General features: G+C 44.6%; 1 protein-coding gene across 1 annotated transcript; it reads left to right on the top strand.

Annotated features, from left to right (window-relative positions):
- Positions 1 to 24,107, top strand: CMAS (cytidine monophosphate N-acetylneuraminic acid synthetase). Its single transcript, XM_006263797.4, has 8 exons — positions 1 to 389; positions 3,945 to 4,087; positions 4,301 to 4,456; positions 8,095 to 8,219; positions 14,721 to 14,815; positions 16,151 to 16,322; positions 17,821 to 17,971; positions 19,138 to 24,107. The coding sequence occupies exons 1-8, from the start codon at positions 166 to 168 to the stop codon at positions 19,350 to 19,352; spliced, it is 1,281 nt and encodes a 426-aa protein (XP_006263859.1). The 5' UTR covers positions 1 to 165; the 3' UTR covers positions 19,353 to 24,107.

The following is a 24,107-nucleotide window of genomic DNA, read 5'->3' as shown; positions in this document are numbered from 1 at the left end:
ACTGTCATTTCCCGCCCGCCACAGCTGCAGTCGCAGGACACCATTTCCATGTCTGCCTCGCCGGCAGGCATGGAGTGAGCGGGGTCGCACGTGGCAGTGGACGGCGCGCCGGGGCCGCACGTGGGAGTGGACGGCGCGCCGGGTCGAGGTGGCTACAGGGACAGCATGGAGCCTTCCACCGCTTGCTCCTGCAGCTGCGCCTGCTTCTGCAGCTGCCCCTGCTCCCCGCTGGGGGTGGAGGCGGGGAAGCCGGTGCGGCACATGGCCGCGCTGGTGCTGGCCCGGGGCGGCAGCAAAGGGATCCCGCTGAAGAACATCAAACCGCTGGCCGGCCTGCCCCTCCTGGGCTGGGTGCTGCGGGCTACTGTCGACGCCAAGGTCTTTCAGAGGTGCGCATGCGCGGAGGCCGCGAGCACCCCTCCCTCATTATCTGGATATGCGCATGCGCGGAGCCCGCGAGCTCAAGCTCCTGTTTTGCCTGTTAGCTGGGTGTGTGCACTGATGCGCGCAGGTGGGCGAGTCCATTCTATCCATCCTATGCGGGAGGGCTGTGCTGGACCTTCCATAGGGGGCTGGGCTGCTAGAGTGGTCTCTCCCACCCTGTTAGCTAAGCCCTATGTTGCCAGGTGTACAATGATTATCCTATCTGTATAATAATTTCAACCCTTGTACGATGTACAATCAGTAATAGTTAAAGTGTTAAAAATGTACAGTGACTTTTGAGGCAGTTACTTGATGCAGCACATGCAAAACTTGAGTCACGCTCAGGGAGTCTTAACCCACATTTGGGTTAGCTGTCAGCACTTTCTTATGATTGTTTGCCTCGAAATAAAGAAATGCTTCAGCTTTGATCCAATTCTTACTCTTACAGTGAGCAATATAAAGTAAATAAGACTTATTTGCATACATATTTGCATACTTTTCAGTGTACAATAGATTTTCAGCAAATACTATAATTTTGAGCATCCAGTACGATCATTTCATATTGAAGACCTGGCAATGCTGCAGTCAGTAGTCACCGCCTGCCTGTCAGACTCTTAGAGCACCTTGTGGCAGAGTTAGGGTCTCCATCCTGCCTGTTTGGCCTTTGCCACACATCACGTACGTTGTGCAGTGCATGAGTGAATCAGGCAATAAGTGTAGCCTGGTTATACCTGCAAAGTAAGTATCACACAGTTAGTGTGCATTGTGGGTGAACTGTGCAATAAATTTAGGCGGGCCATGTGCAATGTGATTTTCACATGACTGGGTGGTGAAGCTCACGATAACTTGCCACTCCTGTGACATAATTATCATGTAGTTAATGAGTGAATCTGGAAGATGGCATAGTGTGTACCCTCAGCAAGCTTGCAGATGATACCAAGTTGGAAGGTGGAGTAGACATGGTGGAGGATTCAGAGTGACCTAGAGAAATTGGAGGATTGAGCCAAAAGAAATCTCATGAGGTTCAACAAGGGCAAGTGCAAAGTCCTGCACTTAGGATGGAACAATCCCATGCACTTAAACTTTGTATAAATTAAAAACCTACCGTGGTCTGGTGGGGAGGGTATTTAGGCCATGTCTACACCAAAGCACCAGCTTGCACCATGACATTTCTTGGCGCATCCTCCATCCTGCCTGCTTTTGTATACGCTCTCCAAATTTGGAAATGAACCAGTTTAGACACTCCAGGTCATTGGTAGTGGCTGCTTTCGAGCGCACCAGAGATTAACGTCTCAAGAGTGGTCAGCAAGATGCTCCAAAACAGGCTGTCTGGCATAGTTTGGAAGCATGTCAATGGGAGGAATGTGTTTGGGGACATCCCATGTAGATCATACCACCTGCTGTGGGTACTTGCTTGTGTAAAGGGTCTGACCCCCAGGTTCAGGCTTCTGTTCTGATCTGGCCTTATTAGAGTTAGGGTTTTTACAAATGGGTATTCTCCAATCAAGAAACTTTTAGTTGGGAAAGTTCTGAATCAAGTCCAGTAGTGTTCATTGCAATGCCTGCTCTGGTTAGTTATATCAGAATGGTGGTTTCAACAGCTTGCTAGTTTCCTACCTGCTGGCTGTCTTCATACACAGAGCGCATGGTTCATCTTACTTCTAACTACAACATTTTGAGACAAAAATGTGATGTTTTCTAGTGTCCTTGAAATAATTTTAATGCAGAAGTATGTACACACAGTTTAAACTGACAGGGCTGGGGTTTGTGTGTTTAGTTTGAGAGAAGGTGGGTTTTTTTCCCCAGTTTTAGTAGCAATTAGGACTGCAAAGCCACTCACATGGGTGTATCTTGTGACTGAGATCTACTGTCATCATCCTTAATATATATATATGAATCCCCTGATGTCTGAGATGGAAAAAATTACCAGAGTAATAACCAGAGCTGTGTGTACGGTGAGCAGTATTACACTGTATAGTGCAGTGTGATACTGATGGTAGCGGCCTTGCCCGGTCCATGAGTTTTGCAAACATTATGCACAATACATAGATCCAACCTCTCCTTCTGCAAACTTTCCTTATTCTTGCCACCCTGCTAAACCAGAATTGAAGTTTTTTTTGTGCCAAAGTCTGTGCCATTGTCTGTTGCTTGACTAACCTTCACACTGGATATGGCCTATTTGTTTTATTTCATTGCATTTCCTTTGTAAGCCATTTCTAACTAAAACTGTGCCAACAGATATGAATGGACTCTTATTTCAACATCTCCTTAGCCCCATGGGCTCTTACCAGGTGTCCTTAAATTAGTAAACAATGACGTAAAATAGAGTAGAAAATGGATTCTTAGTAGGGCTGTGTTCCTAAACCCATACATTCAAAATTGAGGGTTTAGCTATATATGGCAAAGCAGCTGCACAGGACTACTGAGACTTGCAGGTGTTTGCTGCACTTTGACCTTACTTCTTTGATCAGCTATGTGACACTGCTAATGAGATCCAGATGATTGCAGGGGTAATGTGTAGCTGGTGCACGAGGGTGCATGTGCACCCCCTGAGAGTGGCAATGCACCTCCTATAAAAAGGCGCCACCGACATTGTCGGCAGTGCCTGTGGGCAGTTGCCACTTGCCACCCTGCTGCTGCCACTGCCGGTGGTGTCTGCAGGCAGTCCGCGATAGCCACTGGCTGCTCCTGACACTGCCGGAGGTGCCTGCGGTTGGTTGCTGACCCCTGGATAGCGCTCACCACCCCGCCACTGCTGTCGGTGCTGGTGGCGTCTGCGGGAGCTCCACTGTTACTGCTGCCACGCTCCCACCGCCACTGTGCTCCCCCAGCCGCCGGGGGCATGTGCCGTTCATGGCTGATTGGAAAAGTGGCATCTTTTGACATCAAAGTTGCAGCAAACAGCTCAGTGATTGTTAATTCAGTAACCTGCTGTGAATGAGCAAGTTGTGACTCAACTTGGACATGTATGATCCAGGTTATACTGTACTCCTACCTGCATTGTACCTCAGGCAACATGTGGTGTTAGATTGCAGTGCAGCTTGGCTTAAAAACCTGTTTTTGAATCCAGTTAACTTTCTTGTATACAGTTGATCATAGGATTGCATTTTTTTTTAAAAATTCTTAAGCTGCGGGTAATAGCTTTTTAGTCAGTGAGAAAATCCTATCATCTTAATTTTTTTTCCAGGTACAGTGCACTATTTAACAATGGTGGTATTTAGGAGGGTGGTGGACCCCCCCTGCTACTGATTGTCCAAAAGGCAAAACGTGTGGCAAAAATACGAGAGCAGAAATGGCACTGCATGTCATGGGACATCACTGTGCTTTCCGTAGATCAGGGAAAACATGTATTCTGTATGCTTTTCCAATCACTTTTCCAATTTCTGCAGCAAATGGAATACTAGGATCCCTAGTCATGAGGAAAACTAATAATCATCTGGTTAATGTTATGGTGATGGAGCTGAAAAATAATGTTAATGCTTACTCTTACATTTATTTATTATTTCCCTATCTGCCAACAGTGTGTGGGTTTCCACAGATCATGATGAAATTGAGAATGTAGCAAAGCAGTTTGGTGCCAAAGTTCATCGCAGAAGTTCTGAAGTATCTAAAGACTCTTCTAGCTCTCTGGAAACCATAGCAGAGTTTCTTCGTCATCATCCAGGTATGTCAGTTTCTATTTGACTTAAGGCCCAAGGCTGAAAGATGTTGAGTGCCCTTCATTTCTATTGAAATCACTGGGGAAGAAAGAAATAATTGTCTTTAGAACTGCGTATGTTTGTAAATATTGTTAACAGGCACATGAAAATATTTTATTTTATACACACTGAATATTTCATAAGAAATTTTTCACATTTTCTAATTTTTTCTTCTTTAGAGATTGATATCGTAGGAAATATTCAAGCAACTTCTCCCTGTTTACATCCCACTCATCTCATAAAAGTGGCAAGAATGATTCAAAAGGAAGGCTATGAGTCTGTCTTTTCTGTTGTGAAACGATATCAGTTTAGATGGCATAAGAATAAAAACGGAGGTAATATTTTTAAGTTTCTGGGTTATTACTAAACTTGATAAAGCTTCCAGTACAATAAATGTTACCTCTTTCTCATCTATGCTTAAAGCGACATTTAGATGCATAAACTTCATAGTCACAGAAATCAAATCACTTTCACACCCTCTTTGAACACTGTTAATTTAATATTCATCTTTTGTCTCATCTTAATTTTGTTAGGATGACTTAAAGTTCAGAGTGTGAATATCATTAAGTAACCATGGTTAGGCTTAAATGCTAAGTTTGTTTCTTGCTAGATATTCAAGTGACAAGTAGATATGACCATATGACCTTTTCTTTATAGGAAGGGGTGGGGGGAAGAGAGAGATGTGTTCTTACTATGTTTTAGTGATTAACATTAATTAAATACTAGGGCAGGCAGAGTAGTTTTCCTTGAAGATGAATTAACAAATCAAAGTAAACCCTAGGCTTGTTTATAGCAAATGAAGGTAAAGACTAACTTGTTTAAAAAAGCTTTAAATTACCTCATCTTCATTAGGATTTTTCATATTAGTTTTCATGCATTCGCTATCATAAATGAAGATGTATTTTTAATTGACCTCCTGGTTACCATAGCTAACACTGAATGGAGAGAAACTGAATCAACTTTTTGTAAAAGAGGTTCTTCCATTTGAGTATGACACATGTTGATGAGTTAGGACGTTGGATGCTTACACCATCAGTGCCCATATTGGGCTCATTCTGTGACTAAAATAGAAGTCATTGGTCTCTATGGAGACTAATTTGGTGTCTTTTGCACCACTGAGGGCACTTTTCCAAGTGTTCTGACACTTTCTGATTAGAACATGTTGTCGCACACTCAATCCAGCGTGCTGCACAGTCTCATGTATTCAGCGTCCTGCTTTTCAAAATGGCAATGGGGGCGCTTTAACTAAAGCTTGCTCAACAAGCTTGTTCCCTAGCCAAAACTTGTTCCCCCATCTTTAGGTAAAGCGCCTCTGCCACCATTTTGAAATGCAGGATACTGAATACATGAGATGCTGCAGGTGTTTTAATTAGAGTGGCTCCCGAGAGCATGTGTATAGAGGTAGTAAGATATTGCTCAAATATCCACATTCATCTGCAGTCTTAATACACGTTTTCAGACCTTTGAATCTAAAATGTTAACTGTGTTGTGAAGTCCCAGTTCTGCATGGAGGTGAGCACTCCTAACTAGGGACCTACTTAATTTGTGGTTTTGCGGATTTTATGGAAACTCCGAAATCTGGGATTGTCTGCAAAAATAAATAAATAAAATGATGGCTTCTCAGTAGGAGCCAGTGGTCCTTGCTACCAGGAGGAGAAGGTGCTGGCTGGTGGGGCAGCATGAAGGGCAGCAGACAAGATGGCAGCTGCTCCCTTGTCCCTCCTCACCCTGCCAGGGCCTCTCTGCCAATTAGCACTGAGGGGTGGAGCCTCTCTGTGGATCAGTGCTGAGGGGTAGGGCTGCTGTGAAATGCCCCCAAAATTGGCCGTGTGCGCCAAGAGCAGGCCATGAAAAACCCTTTGTCTCACCACAATTTAGGTAGGTCCTTACTCATAACCTTTGTTGCCTCTGGTGGGAGTCATGGATGCTCAAAATCCTTCTAGAGCAGGGTCAGAGTAATCCTAAAACTATAGACCTGTGATCCAATAAAATATATTATAAAAAGAAAACAGGAACATTGAAATCATGGACTGAATTTTACAATTCCGTACATTGTATTTTAGGTAGCCAGGAGATTCAGAACTGTACCAGGTAGAGATCAGGAGTTGTCAGCCCTACCTGATTTACTGGACATGTATAAAGGGATAAATCTAGTCTAGGTGTGACGTGGAGCCAGTGCATGTACCACAACTCCATGTGTGTTAGATATTCAGTACCTGCTCTAATAACCAATGTCTCCTCAGCCTACTAAGTGTGGAAAAATAAGCTTCAGGTTCTAACCAAAACATTTCTTAAAGGATTTGAATGCTGAAGAATGAGCTTAGGTATAACCAGAAAATCCTTTCGTTAAAAGGAATATTTAAAGAAGAAGAGAGAGAACTCACCAGTGTCTGCAACTTAAGGGGCAGGAAAAACTGCTTTTCAGGAATGTGGTGTTTCTGATAGTGGCTGTTTACAAGAATAGTTTGCAGTTCAAATACAGGGCTCTTTCCAGTTAGCCTTAAAACACTGAAAACAGACAAATGTTACTTCTCTTCCTAGGTGTTTATATTTTTCCTCTTTTGCATTACATTACCTAATTTAACCTATTATGACCCAAGGATTATCATTTATAAGCCATACTAGATGTGTCCTAACAAGTAGTTACTGACTTTCTTAAGTTCAATGTTCTCAGGGTTCAGTGTTGCTGATAGTGACTTCATTCTGTGCATGCCTGTTTTGCAGAATGCATAGACCCAGCCCCTCCTTCTGCAAACATCCTCATCCTTGATCAGTCATATTTCTGCCATGTCAGTACTGCTGCGCACAAAGCTGTTTCCTGGAGCACAGTGCTCCAACAAATTTCCCCGTATACTCCTGTAGCTTGCTTGTGAGTCCTTAGGACCTCAGGTATGGTGCTAGCCACCGTGCATGATCACTGAATGTCACTAAATAGAGCCTCCAGTTGCCAAATCAGTTTCTGCTTCCCACTCTGGTGGGAGTCCAACCAACCTGGCACTTAGCCTGCTCAGTTATTTCCGCATGTGGATGGATAGTGATTTCTAACCACTGGAAATGCATGCCTCTTAGTTCTCTTATTAAATATTAAATCTCTTTGGCTGGATTTGTTCATAGGAATTCTTCATAAGAGTTTTTGTAAGAAGGGCTCTTCTCTTATATGTTTGCCTGGTATTTTCCTACAGAATTGTCATCCTACTCAAGCCCCCAACCTCATTTCATTTTTCTCATGTGGGAAGTGTTGGGATGGTGCGTCTCCGCACCGTCCTCAGGCTGTTAGTGCAAGTAGTAGTTTACTCTGTCATGTGTCCCAAACAGCCAGTTCTGCTCTTAGATGAACTCTGGTCATATTTGCTGCTGTAGTTAGTCACTATGGACTTGTGTTAGGCTCCAGGGATCTCTAGTGGAGATAATGTATTATGCCCCTCTTTGCCTTTTCAGTTTTGAAAATTGGAGGTGTTTTTGGACACCGTTGCTTTTAAAGCTATGCAAAGTTGATATTTTCACCCCTGCCTCCTTCCCTTTGGCTGGTTAGGGGAAAACAGCTCTACCAAGTATCAAAAACAGCACTAGGGAAAAGAACAATCTTTCACAGAGGCAAGGGCTGTCTGTCAGGACCTGGTGAGTTCATTGGAAGGGAAGGAGTGACAGAACAGCTTTTCATCTGAAGACTTCTGGGAGAAATGTATCCTCTGTAAGCTGGAATTAGACTTTTTCAACTTCCTGTGCAAGAAATACAAGGTATTCCTCCATCTCATGATTCCATGTTTCTAACAAAGAATGGGCAGTGCAGTGATTCTTAAAAAAATCTGTGCTTTCTGAGACCCTGAGACAGTAATCACAGTAGCCTGTGGCAGGCACAGTTATGTCCTTAATTTCACAGAGCAGCTTATTTGAACTAAGAAGTGACTTTGAACAAGTATTTATTTTTTTCCCTTTGTGAATGACTTTTTTTATTTGTTTACCTTATGTGAAGTTTTGGAACCTGACAACGTGAATCCAGCAAAGCGCTGCCGGCGGCAGGATTGGTCAGGAGAGCTATATGAAAATGGGTCATTCTACTTTGCTACAAGACAAATAATTGAGAGTGGCTGCTTGCAGGTTGGTGCTTCTGTTTTCCTGTAATGCATCTTGTACCCTTTGGCTTTAGCAACTGTACATGCATTTGACTGGATTATGTAATAAAAATCAATGTCCAGTAGCAAGGGTTTAAACTCCAGTGTGATGTGACTCATTCTGTATAACAATTATTGTTTAATCCTCTGGCATTAGCTGAAGCACGTTTATGTTAGTGTCCTTCATGTGGAATTGTCATCAGCAGCACGGAATATAAAGTGAACAAGGGCTCACTCTGGGACCCTGGGGCAGCCTCCCTTAACACTAATATAGCCCCATCAAGGCTTGGCAGGTGAGAAAAAAGGAAGGTACCCAGAGGAGCTAGTGGGGGCAGGAGTCATGTGGTCAACAGGGGGTGTCCTGCTATGGAGGCACATAGATCAAATGAGTCTTGCACAACCTTCTCAAATGTCTTAGTTTAAAATATTCTTGTCTGTTGTGCCAGCCTCAGTCACAGAAGGCCAGCCAGCGCGCCTCCCCCCCCCCCCCCCCCAGCAGGGGCCTAGTTCATTAACACTTTTAAAGTGCTGTGTAAGCACAAAATATTTCTAGGACATCAGGAATCAAAATCACTTTACTTTCTTTCAAACAAAGTAGATACATTTTCCATGCTGTGGGAGTGTGTCCTACTGTTATGAAGTCACCAGTGGGTGTAGAACTGTTGTATCTCCTATATGTTAACATTAACTTCCAGTGTAAAAGATGGATCAAAAACGAGATGATCTATCTGCCATGATCTCCAAGAAACAGTCGTAGCTTGTAGCCAGATTGCACATATTAGGGATATTCTAATGATGGAGCTCATCCTCCTGCTCAGTGCAAACAATTACGATGTCATAGGGATCACGGAGACCTGGTGGGACTCCACCCATGACTGGACCACGGGGATAGATGGCTATACCCTGTACAGGAGGGATCGTGTAGAGAAAAGGGGTGGGGGTGTAGCTCTCTATGTTAAGGAAAGCTACGCGTCCCTGCAAGCCGATATTGGCGACCAGGGTGGACGGCTGGAGACCCTCTGGGTTAAAATCCGTGGGGAACACGGCACAGGGGACACAATGGTGGGAGTCTATTACAGACCTCCCACCCAAAGTCCTGAGCTAGACCAGGAGTTTGCCCGGGAACTGGCTGAGGCAGCTTGCTCCAGGACCATGGTTGTCATGGGTGACTTCAATTACCCAGACATCTCGTGGGAGGATCGCTCAGCAAAATCTGAGCGGTCGCAGAGCTTCCTCTCGTGCGTGGATGACCTCTACCTGACTCAAGAAGTCTATGGGCCAACGAGAGGCAAAGCGCTGCTCGACCTGGTGCTGGCTACTGGGGAGGACCTAGTCAGCGACCTAGTGATCGATGGGAAGCTGGGTGACAGCGACCACGAGCTGATCACCTTCACCATCCGCCGAAAAGCTGGCAAGTCGGTCAGCAACACGCAAGTCCTTGACTTCAGGAAAGCCAACTTTGACAAGCTCAGGAGGCTTGTCAGTGAGGCCCTAAGGGACTGTGACCGCAGGGAGAGGGGAGTTCAAGAAGAGTGGTTGCTCCTCAAGGGAGCGATCCTCAATGCACAAACTAAGTCTATTCCATCTCGGAGGAAAGGCAGCAAGAGGGCACAGCAGCCCCCCTGGCTCTCCAGGGACCTAGCAGACCTCCTGAGGCTAAAAAGAAAGGCCTACAAAGGATGGAGGATGGGAGTCACCTCCAAGGAGGATTATTCTGCACTGGTCCGGTCCTGTAGGGAGCAGACCAGGAAAGCCAAGGCTGCAACTGAACTCCAGCTAGCTTTGAGCATCAAGGACAATAAAAAGTCCTTTTTCAGATATGTGGGGAGCCGGAGGAAAAGCAGGGGCAACGTTGGACCCCTGCTGAACCAGATGGGGCAACTGACAACTGACGCCCAGGAAAAAGCCAACCTATTAAATAGGTACTTTGCGTCGGTCTTTCATCAGCCCCATGGGACGCCTGTGCCTGCTACAGGGCCGGGAAGTCCGGGTGAGGGTGATCCCCTGCCCTCCATTAATGCTGACTTTGTGAAGGAACATCTTGAGAAGCTGGATACCTTCAAGTCAGCCGGCCCTGACAATCTTCACCCCAGGGTACTCAAGGAGCTGGCGAGCATCATAGCCCAGCCTCTAGCGCGGATCTTTGAAAACTCTTGGCGCTCTGGTGTAGTGCCCGAAGACTGGAAGAAGGCCAACGTGGTGCCTATCTTCAAGAAAGGGAGGAAAGTGGATCCGGCTAACTATAGGCCCATCAGCCTGACTTCTATCCCGGGGAAGATCTTAGAAAAGTTTATTAAGGAGGCCATCCTTAATGGACTGGCCGACGCCAACATCTTAAGGGATAGCCAGCACGGGTTTGTTGCGGGTAGGTCTTGCTTGACCAATCTCATTTCCTTCTACGACCAGGTGACCTATCACCTGGACAAGGGAGATGAGATTGATGTCATATATCTTGACTTCAAAAAAGCCTTCGATCTGGTGTCCCATGATCGTCTCTTGGAGAAACTGGCCAATTGTCGCCTTGGGTCCCCCATGATCCACTGGCTGGAAAATTGGCTCCGGGGTCGGACCCAGAGGGTAGTAATTGATGGAAGTCACTCATTGTGGTGTCCTGTGACCAGTGGGGTCCCCCAGGGCTCTGTCCTTGGACCCATACTGTTCAACATCTTCATTAACGATGTGGACACTGGAGTCAGAAGCGGACTGGCCAAGTTCGCCGATGACACCAAACTTTGGGGCAAAGCATCCACGCCAGAAGACAGGGGGGTGATCCAGGCTGACCTGGACAGGCTCAGCAAGTGGGCGGATGAGAATCTGATGGTGTTCAACGCCGATAAATGCAAGGTTCTCCACCTTGGAAAATAAAACCCGCAGCATCTTTATAGGCTCGGCAGTGCTATGTTGGTTAGCACTATGGAAGAAAGAGACTTGGGGGTCATCATTGACCACAAGATGAACATGAGCCTGCAATGCGATGCTGCGGCTAGTAAAGCGACCAAAACGCTGGCTTGCATCCATAGATGCTTCTCAAGCAAATCCCGGGACGTCATTCTCCCCCTGTACTCGGCCTTAGTGAGGCCGCAGCTGGAGTACTGCGTCCAGTTTTGGGCTCCACAATTCAAAAAGGATGTGGAGAAGCTTGAGAGAGTCCAGAGAAGAGCCACGCGCATGATCAGGGGTCAGGGAAGCAGACCCTACGATGACAGTCTGAGAGCCCTGGGGCTCTTTAGCCTGGAAAAGCGCAGGCTCAGGGGTGATCTGATGGCCACCTACAAGTTTATCAGGGGTGATCACCAGTATCTAGGGGAACGTTTGTTCACCAGAGCGCCCCAAGGGATGACGAGGACGAATGGTCACAAACTACTACAAGATCGTTTCAGGCTGGACATAAGGAAGAATTTCTTTACTGTCCGAGCCCCCAAGGTCTGGAACAGCCTCCCGCCGGAGGTTGTTCAAGCGCCTTCATTGAACACCTTCAAGATGAAACTGGATGCTTATCTTGCTGGGATCCTATGACCCCAGCTGACGTCCTGCCCTTTGGGCGGGGGGCTGGACTCGATGATCTTCCGAGGTCCCTTCCAGCCCTAATGTCTATGAAATCTATGACTCTGGAGGAACTGGATCCAGGTTCCTTAATTGGGTTCCTTTGCCTGCAGGTTAACCCAGCAGAGAATCCAGGCCACCCTGTAACTTTCTTACCTTCATGTCGATACTGAGCTGTTACTGTAAAAGGTACATAGGAAGAAATTCAGTGTGAAAGAGGCTATGGCTTTTACTAAAGAGGAAGTCAACCGTGCTTGCTACCAGCATGTTTGCTGCCATAGCCTTGTGGCGCTATCAGAGTTTTAAAAAAAAAATCTACCTTTTCTTGAAGTAAAAACAAAATTGCCAAATTTATTATCTTTTCTTTCCAGTTTTTTAAGGATAAGGTTCAGTCTGTGACCTTCTTAGTTTGGCCCAATTTCAATTCTGTCAGTACACTCCTAACATACTTGTACTGTGACTGATATAAAGGTCATGTTTTATGTGAACTCTGTTGGAAACTCTGTAATAATAGCAAAGTACCAAATGATTTTTCAGAAAAGTACAGCGAGCGCTCTTCTGAGCACAACATTCAGTTTTAGGGTGCCTTATGTTATAGAAAACGAGCATATTTTTCAAACTCAGTACACCTCCTGAGGTAGGTCAGTATTCATTCCATGCTCCCATGTTAGAGTTGGAGAAATCTAGGTACAAAGAGACTAAGGTTCATTAGCTAAAGGTATTTAGGGACCTAATCCCCATTAATTTTTGGTAGGGTTGTGCCTAAAGATGTGGACTCCAAGCCTTCCCGCGTCATTTAAAAAAGGGCAGCAGCTAATATTCTAATTGATTTATTTTTTTTTAATTCCCCTTTCGAAAGGGGTCCAAGTGCTCTTTGTCCACATGCTGAAGTTACTTCCTCCTTGTGCAGAAAGATAGCCAGAAAGAGAGCCTAGTATTCCCAAATTTAAAAAAGTCTATCCTACCATTTAAGCTGATGCAGTTATACTGAAATCAGTTTTAAATGTGCTCCTGGCAGTTTTTCTGCACGAAGAGACTTAATGGAATCAACGTTGTTTAATCTCATAGATTGCCTTTCTTGTGCTTTTGATGTTTTTGGTCTGACCGTTAGCCCGAAGAAGACAATAGTTGTGGAGCAACAACTTGACACCCCTCCTGAATTTAGAATAAATGATGAAAGCCTGGAAGTGGTTGAAAAATTCACTTACTTGCTACTGTCTTGCAAAATCTTGGCTTGGAAGCCAAAATTAATGCTTGCATTGGAAAGGCAAGCAATGCCATGGCTAAACTTCAAAAGGGAGTTTGGAAAAACAGAGTGCTCACTCTGTCGACAAAGATGTCCGTCTACAGCACTTGAGTACTCACCTCTCTATGGTGGTGAAACTTGGACTCCTTATGCCAAAGAAAAAAGAAAACTGAACAGTTTCCTTCTTCAGTGTCTCCGCCATATCCTGGGCATAAAATGGCATGGCAGAATCTTCAACTCCACTGTTCTGGAACGGGCCCAGATACCCAGTATATTTTTGCTTCTGAGCCAGAGACCCTCTGTTGGTTAAGGCATGTGAACCGTATGAGTGATGACTGAATCCCCAAGGACATAGTTGACGGTGAGCTGGCCACTAGCAAATGTCAACTTGGACAGTCCAAACTGCATTTTGTTGATGTCTGCAAGAAAAACCTTCATGAGCTGTGCATCAATGGCCAATGCTTGGAATCAATCACTTAGGACCATTGTGAGTGGAAAGCTGCTGTGAAGCAGGGCTTACGTCACTTTGAGATGGAGAGGATCAGTGCTGAGCTAGAGAAGAGGCATCCAAGGCAGATGAGAAAACAGTACTTGGCATGCCAGTGCAAGCTCAACTGAGTTTGTATGTGCAACTTGCCTGTCATGCATTGGACTCCTCAGCCACTCAAGAAGCTGCAGTGGTATCTACTAACCTACCAAAGGTGCAGTCCCCATGGTCTCCTGAGACTGCTGGCTGCCAATAATGAATAAAGTGACTACAGCATTCAACATGTCTGTGATGTGCTTTTCCAATAGTGGGCAAAATACAGCCCGTGAGCCAGATCTGGCCCACCAAGGAATTTCATCCAGCCCACGGCAGGTCCCTCGGCCCTACCTGGCACAGGCATGGGGGGAAGGCTGGGCCATGGCACATGCAGCCAGTCCCACCCCACTGGGGCACACAGCAGGGCTAAGTCGATGCAGTGGCTGGACTCAGCTTTCTTCTGGCTGCCACTGCTAGACCCAGACCCTCTGTTTGTACACTCCATCCTGTCCACCCCACACCCACTGCCGAGGGTGCAGGATGCAGCAGGTGGACAGGTGGAAAATGGGTGGACAGATGGACAAGATAGGCAGAGGCCTGGAGCCCAGGCCAGGACTGACACAAACAGGGCACATTTGGCCAGGTGGAAGGAGTTGGGGTGGGTGGACAGGGAGTAACGTCCAGGAGCGGGATGGGCAGCTGGGGCCAGGGCTGGGATTGCGGGGCAGTGAATATTTAGCTGAAAGCACAGCTCTCTACACATCCCTGTCCAGGCACTGATTCCATGGGTAGGAGCATGTGGGGAGTGGATTGTGGCTTTGCCCAGGTCTCTAGCCCTGAGCTGTTGCTTCCCAACAATTGGCCCCAGCTTGGCCCCTGCTCATCCTGCTCCTGCCCATCCCCACCCTCCCACGGCCCCATCCTATCTGCCCAGCTGAGCACGTATTGGCCATAGGGGTCTCAAGCCAGTTTCCACGGAGACCCTGCCCATCTGCTCTGTCCGGCATCTTCAGTGGTGGCCACAGGCTGGATGAGCCTAGGCTGGATAAGATTAATTGTTCCCTCCACACCAGGTCAGTACCTCTCCTTCCCACAACAGCTCACAAAAACATTGTTGTATTAGTTTCTAAAATAAAGTATGGAAAACAAAACTAATGAGATTTAATTTTATTTAGGCTGGGAAAATGGACTACTTTGAAATGGGTGCCGAGCTCAGTGTGGACATAGATGTCGACATCGATTGGCCTATTGCGGAACAGAGAGTGATGAGGTAAAAAGGGAGGTTTGTGTTACTATGAACAAAATTTAGAACAATTTTTTATTATTATAATGCTGGTTTTTTGAAGTAAGTTGCCTAATCTAAAGATACTTGAGCAGTGCGCTCGCTCGCTCTCTCTCTCTCTCTCTCTCTTTCTTTCCTTATCTCCACACGCCTTATATCTGAGAGCAGCTGAGCTGGTGCCGCCCTCTGTTCTAAAATTTTAATCATTGGCTGAAAGTCGTCCCAGTGACAGCTGCTTGCCCTGTACTCTGCTGCTGTGTCACAACTGCTGCTCCCCTCAGGCCACAGCTCTACCCCAGCAGGGATGTGGGATGGCGGGCAGTGTGGGCAGCCTGAAGGGAGCAGCGGTGGCAGCAGCTGGGCCATGGCATGAGGTAGAGCTGCAGCCCAGCAAGCAGTTGGCAGTGGGTGGAGGTGAGGATAGCCTGGCTTCCCACATTTGTTACTCCTTGAGGTACTGGCAGTGCGGCAGGTGCAGGGGTCTCAGCGGCAGTGGTAGCAGAGTCTTGATGCCCCGCTTTGCCCTCCTGTGCAGGGTCCCACCTGCTGGGCTTTGGAGGTCTGAAGTGGCCCATGTTGATCTGAAATGGGTGCAGCCCCGTGCCCACTGTGGTTGCACAAATATGGGGGGCACATACCCCCCATGACCCATACATATACTTCCCACCCCACATGCTGGGAGGCTGGTGGCAGGGGGCAGTGAGTCAGGAGTGAAGGGCACCAGCAGGGCTTGGGGGGTTGTGGTTTGGGATTGAGGGGCACCAGCAGGGCCAGAGGGCTGTTTTCTGTTTAAACTATTCACTGGGTCAGGACTGGCCATTGATGTTTGGTCCTGGTTCAAAAAAGGTTAAAAGCCACTGATGTAGATGTAGTGGTTACAATGTAGTAGTTTCTGTGGGTACCATTTGTTCTCAGTGTACCTGCTACATCAGTCTGTACCTTTTGACAAGGACTTGTGACACACAGATTGGGAAGGGTCCAGTCAGCACAGCAGCAGATGGGGCAGGGAGCAGAAGGCAGAGCAGCATATGGCACAGCATATGGGGCAGGGCAAGATTTTAAAACGAGAATAAAAAGACAATATGTGCAAATTTGTGGCAGAGCTGCATTTATTAATATATTATTTGTTTTGAGAAAATGAATTCATTCAGATTGTGAATGGGGTATATTTTAAAAGCTGACAAGATGTGAAATCTTCCTTTTTGTAAAAGGAAGCAAGAATCATAAAACTGATTCCTTGGCTTTAAATATCACAATTATATTAATGAGTTGCATTTTATTGTTTAAGTCTTCCATCCTGAAAATGATAGCTTCTTTGTCTAGATATGGCTATTTTGGTAAAGAGGCTCTACACAAGGTGAAATGGCTGGTTTGCGTTGTTGATGGATGCCTCACAGATGGCCACATTTATTTGTCGGAAGATCAGAAAGAAATGATTTCTTATAACTTTAAAGATGCTGTTGGGATCAAGTTACTACGGGAAAGAGGAGTTAAGGTGAGCATCCTTTCTGGAATGAGATTTTGTGTCTCATCTACCTTTCACACTAAAACCTTAAATTTTATTGTTGAGTGGGAGCCAAACAATTCTAACAAATTGTGATTAGGTCGCTCTAGCTCAATACACTGAGGTATCATGAATGCTAGGTCAGCTAATTGTAATGTGTGGTGAACTTAGGATCTCAGTTCCCTATAGAAAATGAATGCAGTTTTGAACACTTTCTAGATCTCACTCATAGAAGCATTTGCTCAGTGGATCCCAAAAGAAAGTGGGAAGGAATTTGTATGATGTCTTGCTGTCATAACTGGTGGTGCCTGGGCTGCTGGCCCAGAGCACGCCTTGGGCAGCAGTCCACTCTCGGTATTTATACAGCTCCTGCTTACTTCATCTAAGTACCTCACAGACTTTTAACACCTTTGTTTTCTCAACAGCTTTGTAAGGTGGAGAAGTACAGGTATTTGGGTTACAGACAGGGAAATTGAAGCACAGGAGATTAACTGACTTCCTGAAGTCACCCAAGATGTGTGGAGCATTTGAGATCAGGGATCTTGCAGATGCTGCAACTGTTGGCAACCCAAGCTGAGCTGCCTAACCTGTGTTGGGAGCCCATTGCCCTATCCTCTGCAGCTCACATTCAGCAGGATCCAAACATAGCTTCAGACCCCTGGGGCTTTGAGTTTTCATGCTGTGCTTCTGTATCCATGGTTTCTAGTACACAATTTGTCTTGTATGGTGCACAGCTTCTGCTGCTTCCAAGCATGGACTGAGGGCTCAGTATTTAGTAGCAATTTACACCCCAGCCTGGAAAGGTGAATTTTGCACTTAAAAGACCTTCTCCTCCCACTGTTAATATTTTGCAGTGGTTTTTACTACTCTTTTAACCTGCTATATGCTTTCAAATGGAAATTGTACTTCTTAAGGTTAACTTATTTTGCCCAGTACTATTTGACAGCCCTGGCATACATTGCTTTTTAAGAGCTAAATGAGAATCCCCATTCTGAGAATTACAAGGAAACTTAGACTGATAATTTGCTCTTCTTTAATGACTAGAAAGGTGAGTTCTATAATAGGTTATTGCATTGGTGCTCAATCTTCCAGACCTGTGGGCAGGGTTGGTCCGTGGGTTGGATCTAGTGTAGAGTCAGCACATGGGATCAGTCGGCAGGCATGATTTGGCATGCCAGCCTGGCGTTATGCTCTGGATCCAGCTGCAGAATGACCCCATATGCCAGATCCAGCCATGGAGTGATTGTATTCACTGGTGTGATCTGGCACTCAGAACGGTGTCATAGGTCCCAAAGGGTTATTGCATTGTAATCTCTTCAACTCGGGTGTAAAAAGAAACACCAGCCATGCAATACTGTTACTGGTACTTGAGAGATTTCCTAGAAACAGTTTCAGTTGTGATTTTTTGTTTTTGTTTTTTTGTTTTTTTTGTTTTGGTAACTCATTTTATCTGTTTCTTTATGTAGTTTATTTTAACTTGGTTTAATAGGTACTGCTGATCTCTGAAAGGAACTGTTCAAAAACACTCTCAGCTATGAAGTTGAACTGTGACGTGGAAGTCAGTGTGAAGAATAAACTTCAAGTTGTTGAAGACTGGAGGAAAAAAAAGTGTTTGTGCTGGAAAGAAGTGGCTTATTTAGGTTATTTTCTTTTGTTTTGCTTTCATTCAGGAAAAAACATATACAGCTGTGTCTATGACCAAATTGTCAAATCTCTCCAAATAGAATTGGAGACTTCCAATTTGATTCGGAGAGATTAATGTGTCTCCTGATTCAATTCGGATTCGGAGATTCAGCCACCGAATCAAGTTGAATCTCTTCTGAATCGAATCAGTGACTGAAGCTTTGCACAGCCTTATGATGTAGGTGGTTTTTTATGTCTGTAACTGAACTCACTGGAATCTTACGTAGCACTCGTGCGTATCCGATGGGTGAAGGCACAACTTATGTTTTGCACATTTACATGAGCCCATGAGATTGAAAAATAATGCTTTATATAGAGTGTGCCTATTTCATTGTTTTGGGGCCCCATCCAAGATAGTAATTGCCCTTGACTTCTACAGAATACCATTGGGAGTTGATTATTTTCTTTTGTTTTGTTTTCATTATAATGAAACAGTAAGTGGCATGCACAAATTTAACAGGATAATGATACTTTGCATTGTTCATCTTCAGAGCATTTGCTCCATGCTTAACAAGAAACATTCATTGGGATTAAAATGCAAATCACAGCACAGATTTGTGAAACCATTTTAAGTATGTGCTTAGGTCCCATTGATGTCAAAGCTTAAACAAGTGCTTAAATCCTTTGCTTACCAGGGATGGACTGCTGAATCCTAGGTCAATAAAAATTGCTTAGTGCAGGGGTATCAAACTCATCTGGCCCCACAGGCTTGACCAGGAACCCTCTGCCAAGCATTGCAACACCAGGTCCAGTACATATGCAGCATGTGCCAGCTTCCAAGGCTCACTGTACATGCAGGCCCTGGGACCTTGATAAGGCATGCACCCTGTACTAGCTCCCTGTCCCACATACAGAGCATGCAGCAGGTCCAGTGCTTCATGCAGCGTGCATTGACCCATAACTTGCTGTGCACACAATTACTAAGGCCAGCATAGGGTACGTACTGCCCGTGCCTGGACCTGGCACTGCATATGGCATGGGCTTCATGCAACAGCCCAGACCACAACCCCATGATTAATTAACCAAATCTCAGTTCCTTCGCTTCGAGGGAAAATGCTTGTTTGTCTCAGTTACTCTTTATTTCATTGTGCATTTTCACATGTCTCTCCTCCCCCACTGGTAGGAAATGAAGAGTCCGATGTGGAGTGCTTGAAGAAAGCTGGCATAAGTGGTGTTCCAGCGGATGCTTGCACAGCTGCACAACATGCTGTTGGCTTTATCTGTAAATGCAGTGGTGGTCGGGGTGCCATCCGTGAATTTGCAGAACACATACTTCTGCTAACAGAGAGAAGTGAATTCAGCAGGAAAGAAAATGAGGAACTAATAAAAAAACAATGAAGTTTCCCTGTCACCCCCTCCCCAAGCTTTATTCCTAACAATGACCTGCCTTTTTGCTTAACATTTCATTAGAGTTACCTTGTTGAAATTGGGTTCCTGTACTGGTTAAGTGCTTAAGAATATTTAAGTGAATAATTATTTTAAAAGCCCTTTCAGTCAGGTCTGGGATTTTTTTAACCAACTTGTCATTTATTCTGCAAGAAAAAGTTCTTACATTTTTTTTTTTACTATCCAAATATAGGGGAGCAGTGATTCTTTAACTGTTGGGTTTTATAATTGAAGATAGGGCTTTTTCATTCTTTATTGACTGCACACAATTTTCAACCATTTTGTATTAAATACCATAATAATGTCAACTGTGCATGATAGATGAATGTTTTTATCCTCCCCTTCTCTTTCCCAGCATGTGCAGAAATCTTGGCTGTTAGAAATGAATTTAATAAAATAAGGCCAATTTCCTAGATTTTAATAGTGCACACTTACTGTAAAATGGGTTAATATTTATCTTATAAGCAGCTTGTACATTGCAGACTTAATATAGTAGGGGTGTGCGAAGCGGGCAGCATTTGATTCGGATTCGGCCCGATTCAGGGGACAGTGATTTTGTTCACTGATGTGTATTGCTGTTCCGATTTGATTTGGCTGAATCTGAAGATTTGATTCTGATTTGGAGAATCAGTGATTCAGCCCTAGACACAACTTTATATGTTTTTCTATGTACCTCAAGATACCAGGTATGGCTGGTGAATGCTGAGATGGTGGGGTGGATGGAGCATCACACGGGAGCGTGGGGGTGTTCCCAGCGCGCTTGGTAGCAGAACTGGAAGTGGACCGGAAGTTTTTCTGGTCCACTTCTGGGTCCACCACCAAGCGTGCAGGGGATCCCCCTGCACCCTCCTCTGGCTCGGTGATAAGTGCCCCCCCAGACCCAGGAGACACCAGTTGCCGAGCCTGGGGGCAGGGGATTCCCCTGTGTGCTCCTCGGCGGACCTGGAAGTGGACCAGAAGTAATTCTGGTCCACTTCTGGGTCTGCTGCTGAACGTGTGGGGAATCTTTCCCCCATGCTCCCATGGGAAGCTCCATCTGCCTCGCCATCTCAGCGTTCATGAGCCGTGCCTGGTACTTTGAGGTACATAGCAAAAACATACACAGCTGTGTCTATGGCTGAATCATCAAATCTTCCTGAATCGAATCAGAGGCTTCTGATTTGATTTGGAGAGGGTAATGGGTGTCATGATTCGATTCAGATTTGGAGATTCAGCCGGCGAATTGGGCCGAATCTCCTCTGAATTGAATCAGCGACCAAAGCTTTTCACAGCCCTATAATGTAAGTGTTTTGATGTCCACACCTGAACTCACTGGAATCTTATGTAGCACTCATGCATATCAGATGAGTAAAGGCACAACTTACGTTTTGCACACTTACATGAATCCATGAGTTTGAAAAATAATGCTTTATATAGAGTGTGCCTATTTCATTGTTTTGGGGCCCCATCCAAGATACAAATTGGTCTTGGTTTCTGCAGAATACCATTGGGAGTTAATGCTCTTCACCTGCTGGCTCTACTCTAACAAAAGCCCTTAAGCACATTCTTAATTTTAAGCATAGGAGTAGATCTGTTGATTTCAGGAGTGTGTTCAGGAGTGCTTTACTGAATCTGGGGTTAAATGTGTTATTAATAGGAATGGTTGGAACACTGTCCTGACAAAAACTCTATATAACAGTTTTTTTTACTGAAGAAACATAACTGCCAGACAGATGAACAGATCTTTCATATATGACTTTGATTACATGAATGTAAATAGTGGGGAAAACTATTGTTATGCAAGTATTTGTATATATGCTGGCATGATTCTGGCTATTTTTATTATATTAATTTAAGGTTGATTTATAAATAGATTTCTCTCTTTTGCCTTTGAAAATGTCTTGATAATAGAGACATACCTCAATGAATGTATAAATGGTAGCAAAGTGCAGATCTATTTCCTATCATTTATCTGTGGTTCAAATTCAACCCTTTGTTATGCTAAAAAAAACCAACCCTATTAACTTGAATACAAGAAGAGTGTGGGTGTAATGAAAGATCCTGTAAGACTGATAATTACTGTTCATATAACTCTTATATATAAAAATTGCATCTAAAAATTATAGTTGTGGAAATTTTGGAGTCTGCCATTGGTGGCTTGGTCATCTCATTTCAGCCAAAAGGGCACTCCTTATATGTTATACTATTCTCTATTATTGACTTTTTGTGTTAAAAATGTACATAGTTTAAAGCTATGATTTCCTCATCAGCTTGGTGCTGGTATAGGATTTATTATGAACGGTTTGTTGATGGCACTTATTCAGAGTTTATTATTGAAGCATTCCCTTTTTTAGAAATTCCTTGCATATGGTTCTGCAGAGGACTTTGCCAAGAGGTACAAGAAAGCCGGCCACGTTTTGTAATAAACAACTGACCTTGATAACGTGTCTCTAACTCATAAATGGTAAAACTGCTGTAGTTTTATCATGATGACTGATTCAGTAAAATAAGATAATGCATTAACTGAACTTGCCACATGCTTTATTACCTTGCTGAGTCATGACCCTATGTGCTCATGTTTCAAGAAATGTCTGTAATGGTTAGATAGTTTACAGCAGGGCCACTATACTGAACTTCATTCTCTTTCTGTCATTATCTGAGGTGGCAAAATTAACAATTTAATTAACATTAGTACCTCAGTGAGGATTTGCAGCATCTAGCACACTTGAGTGAGGAGCTGTCTCAGGTAGTCAAGTGTTTGGCATAGTACAGGGTTTTTTGGGGGGAGGGAGGGAGGGAGGGAGGGAGGGAGGGAGTGCTTAGGCAACAAACTCTGGACTGCTGAAGGTATTCCCATGCTTTTGTCATTTTAGATCTTTCAAAAATGTTTAATTAATTCCTTTAATTCCTTACATGTGTACACACACATAACGCCAAAGCAACATTGCAGAGAGAATGAGTTGCTTTTTTCTTTTGTCAAATGGTTAGACAGCAATGAAACATAAATTCTTATATATGCCAAAAATTGTTACGTTCTTTTATAAGGATACCTTAATATGAGCATTTTGTATGGGGCATCTACAAGGATGGAATGGCAAGGGTTCTCAGAGAACTTGTAGGAATAATTTTAAGAAAGTTTTGTGGCTGCTTGAGTGTCTGATTTCAGCGCTGAGCTTTCAAATACAGAAGAGACATGCTTAGAGTCACTGGGACTACACACAGGCACAGGCATAAGTCTGCAGGATCTGGACTTTAGATGGCCTGGGTTTAAATCCCTAACCTGCTACAGACTCCCTTTGTGACCATAGGCAAATTCACAGAGACTTCAGCATCATGATGGTGTGTATTCTTATACCTAATCTTCAGGGATCCTGGCCTCTAATGGAATCCCTCCCTACACCTGTGTTAAAGGCCCCAACTCCCTCTATAATGTGTGAGAACAGCTAGTACCTCAGTGAGGATTCACAGCATCTAGCACACTGAGTGAGGAGCTGTCTCAAGCAGTTAAAAGTGTCTCACATAGTATAGTTTTTCTTTTTTGGGGGGAGGTGGGTCTTAGGCACCAAACTCTGGGCTGATGAACGTGTTTCCATGCTTTTAAGATTCATGGCCCTCAACCCTCTTTTGGAGGTAGGTGACTAAGCCACTTCCATTAAAAGTTAAGGAGTGGACTACTTTTCTTTTTAAAATGGATAGGAGAAAGAGGAGGAGGTGGTGATGGTAATCATGGAGGTACTCATACAATAGCCATAGAGCTATAGTAGTTTCTTAGAATGCAGGAGGGTAAATGCAATATGGAAAGTTAAAATATTGTCATGACAAATAGTTATAGAGCTCAGGGGCTTTCGAGCAGTGGTGTAAAAAATATGCCATATAGGGGTCAGGAATTCAGGGGCACGGCAAGCAGGGGGTGGTGCTTGCCACCAAATTCCGAGCCCTACTGGGGCATACCAAGCCCCACTGGGGATGCATATGAGAAGCAAGTAGAAGGTATATTAATCCCCACAGTTCAGGAGTATGTAGCGATTAACAGTGCTGCTGCTGTTCACCCTGTTCCTGGTGGTGGGTCCAGATCCACCTACTAGCTCCTTGTGGTCTAGATCCAGCCTTTGATGAGCCCCATGGTCCCAATCCAGCCCAGGGAGACAAAGGAGTTTGACACTGCTGCTTTAGATCCTGGAATAAGACTGGCACAGAATTAAGGCCAGGCAAGCCATATCGGTTTTATTCCCTCATTCCCCTGAGGAGAGGGTTTATGCCCCTGTCTCCCTAACCAGCAGGCCATAGGTTATTTATTCCCCCCCACCCCTCTGTTTGAAACTTCTACTTTTGAAAAAAAGAATTGTACATTTATTGGGCAAGGGCAAGGGAATAGGAATATAACTAGCACTTACCTGGCTTGTGACCCCTGCTCCAAAGACCTAATGCATTTTACTAAATGCCAATAAAATAAAACAGGGTTGCTGTGAGGATAAGTACTTTGAAGATTATGGTACATTCAGACATTCTTCTATCTTTTCCCTTCCCATAGTAAGATGATATATTTTGCATGGCTATTGGACTTGAGCGGAGGGGGAGAATTTCAGCAGGTATCTTTTATCATGGACATTGCCCAAGGTTTTTATTGTAAAGTTTCTTTAGGTAATGAGCTAAAACAGTGTTTAAAGAATCTTGGATAAGGTGGACTTTTTTCAAGGTTCAAATTGAAATAAAGGATAAGAAACCTTA

Source organism: Alligator mississippiensis, chromosome 4 (genome assembly GCF_030867095.1).
Source record: "Alligator mississippiensis isolate rAllMis1 chromosome 4, rAllMis1, whole genome shotgun sequence".
NCBI lineage: Eukaryota > Metazoa > Chordata > Crocodylia > Alligatoridae > Alligator > Alligator mississippiensis.
Note: the sequence above shows the minus strand (reverse complement) of the source record. Positions and strands in the feature narration are given on the sequence as shown.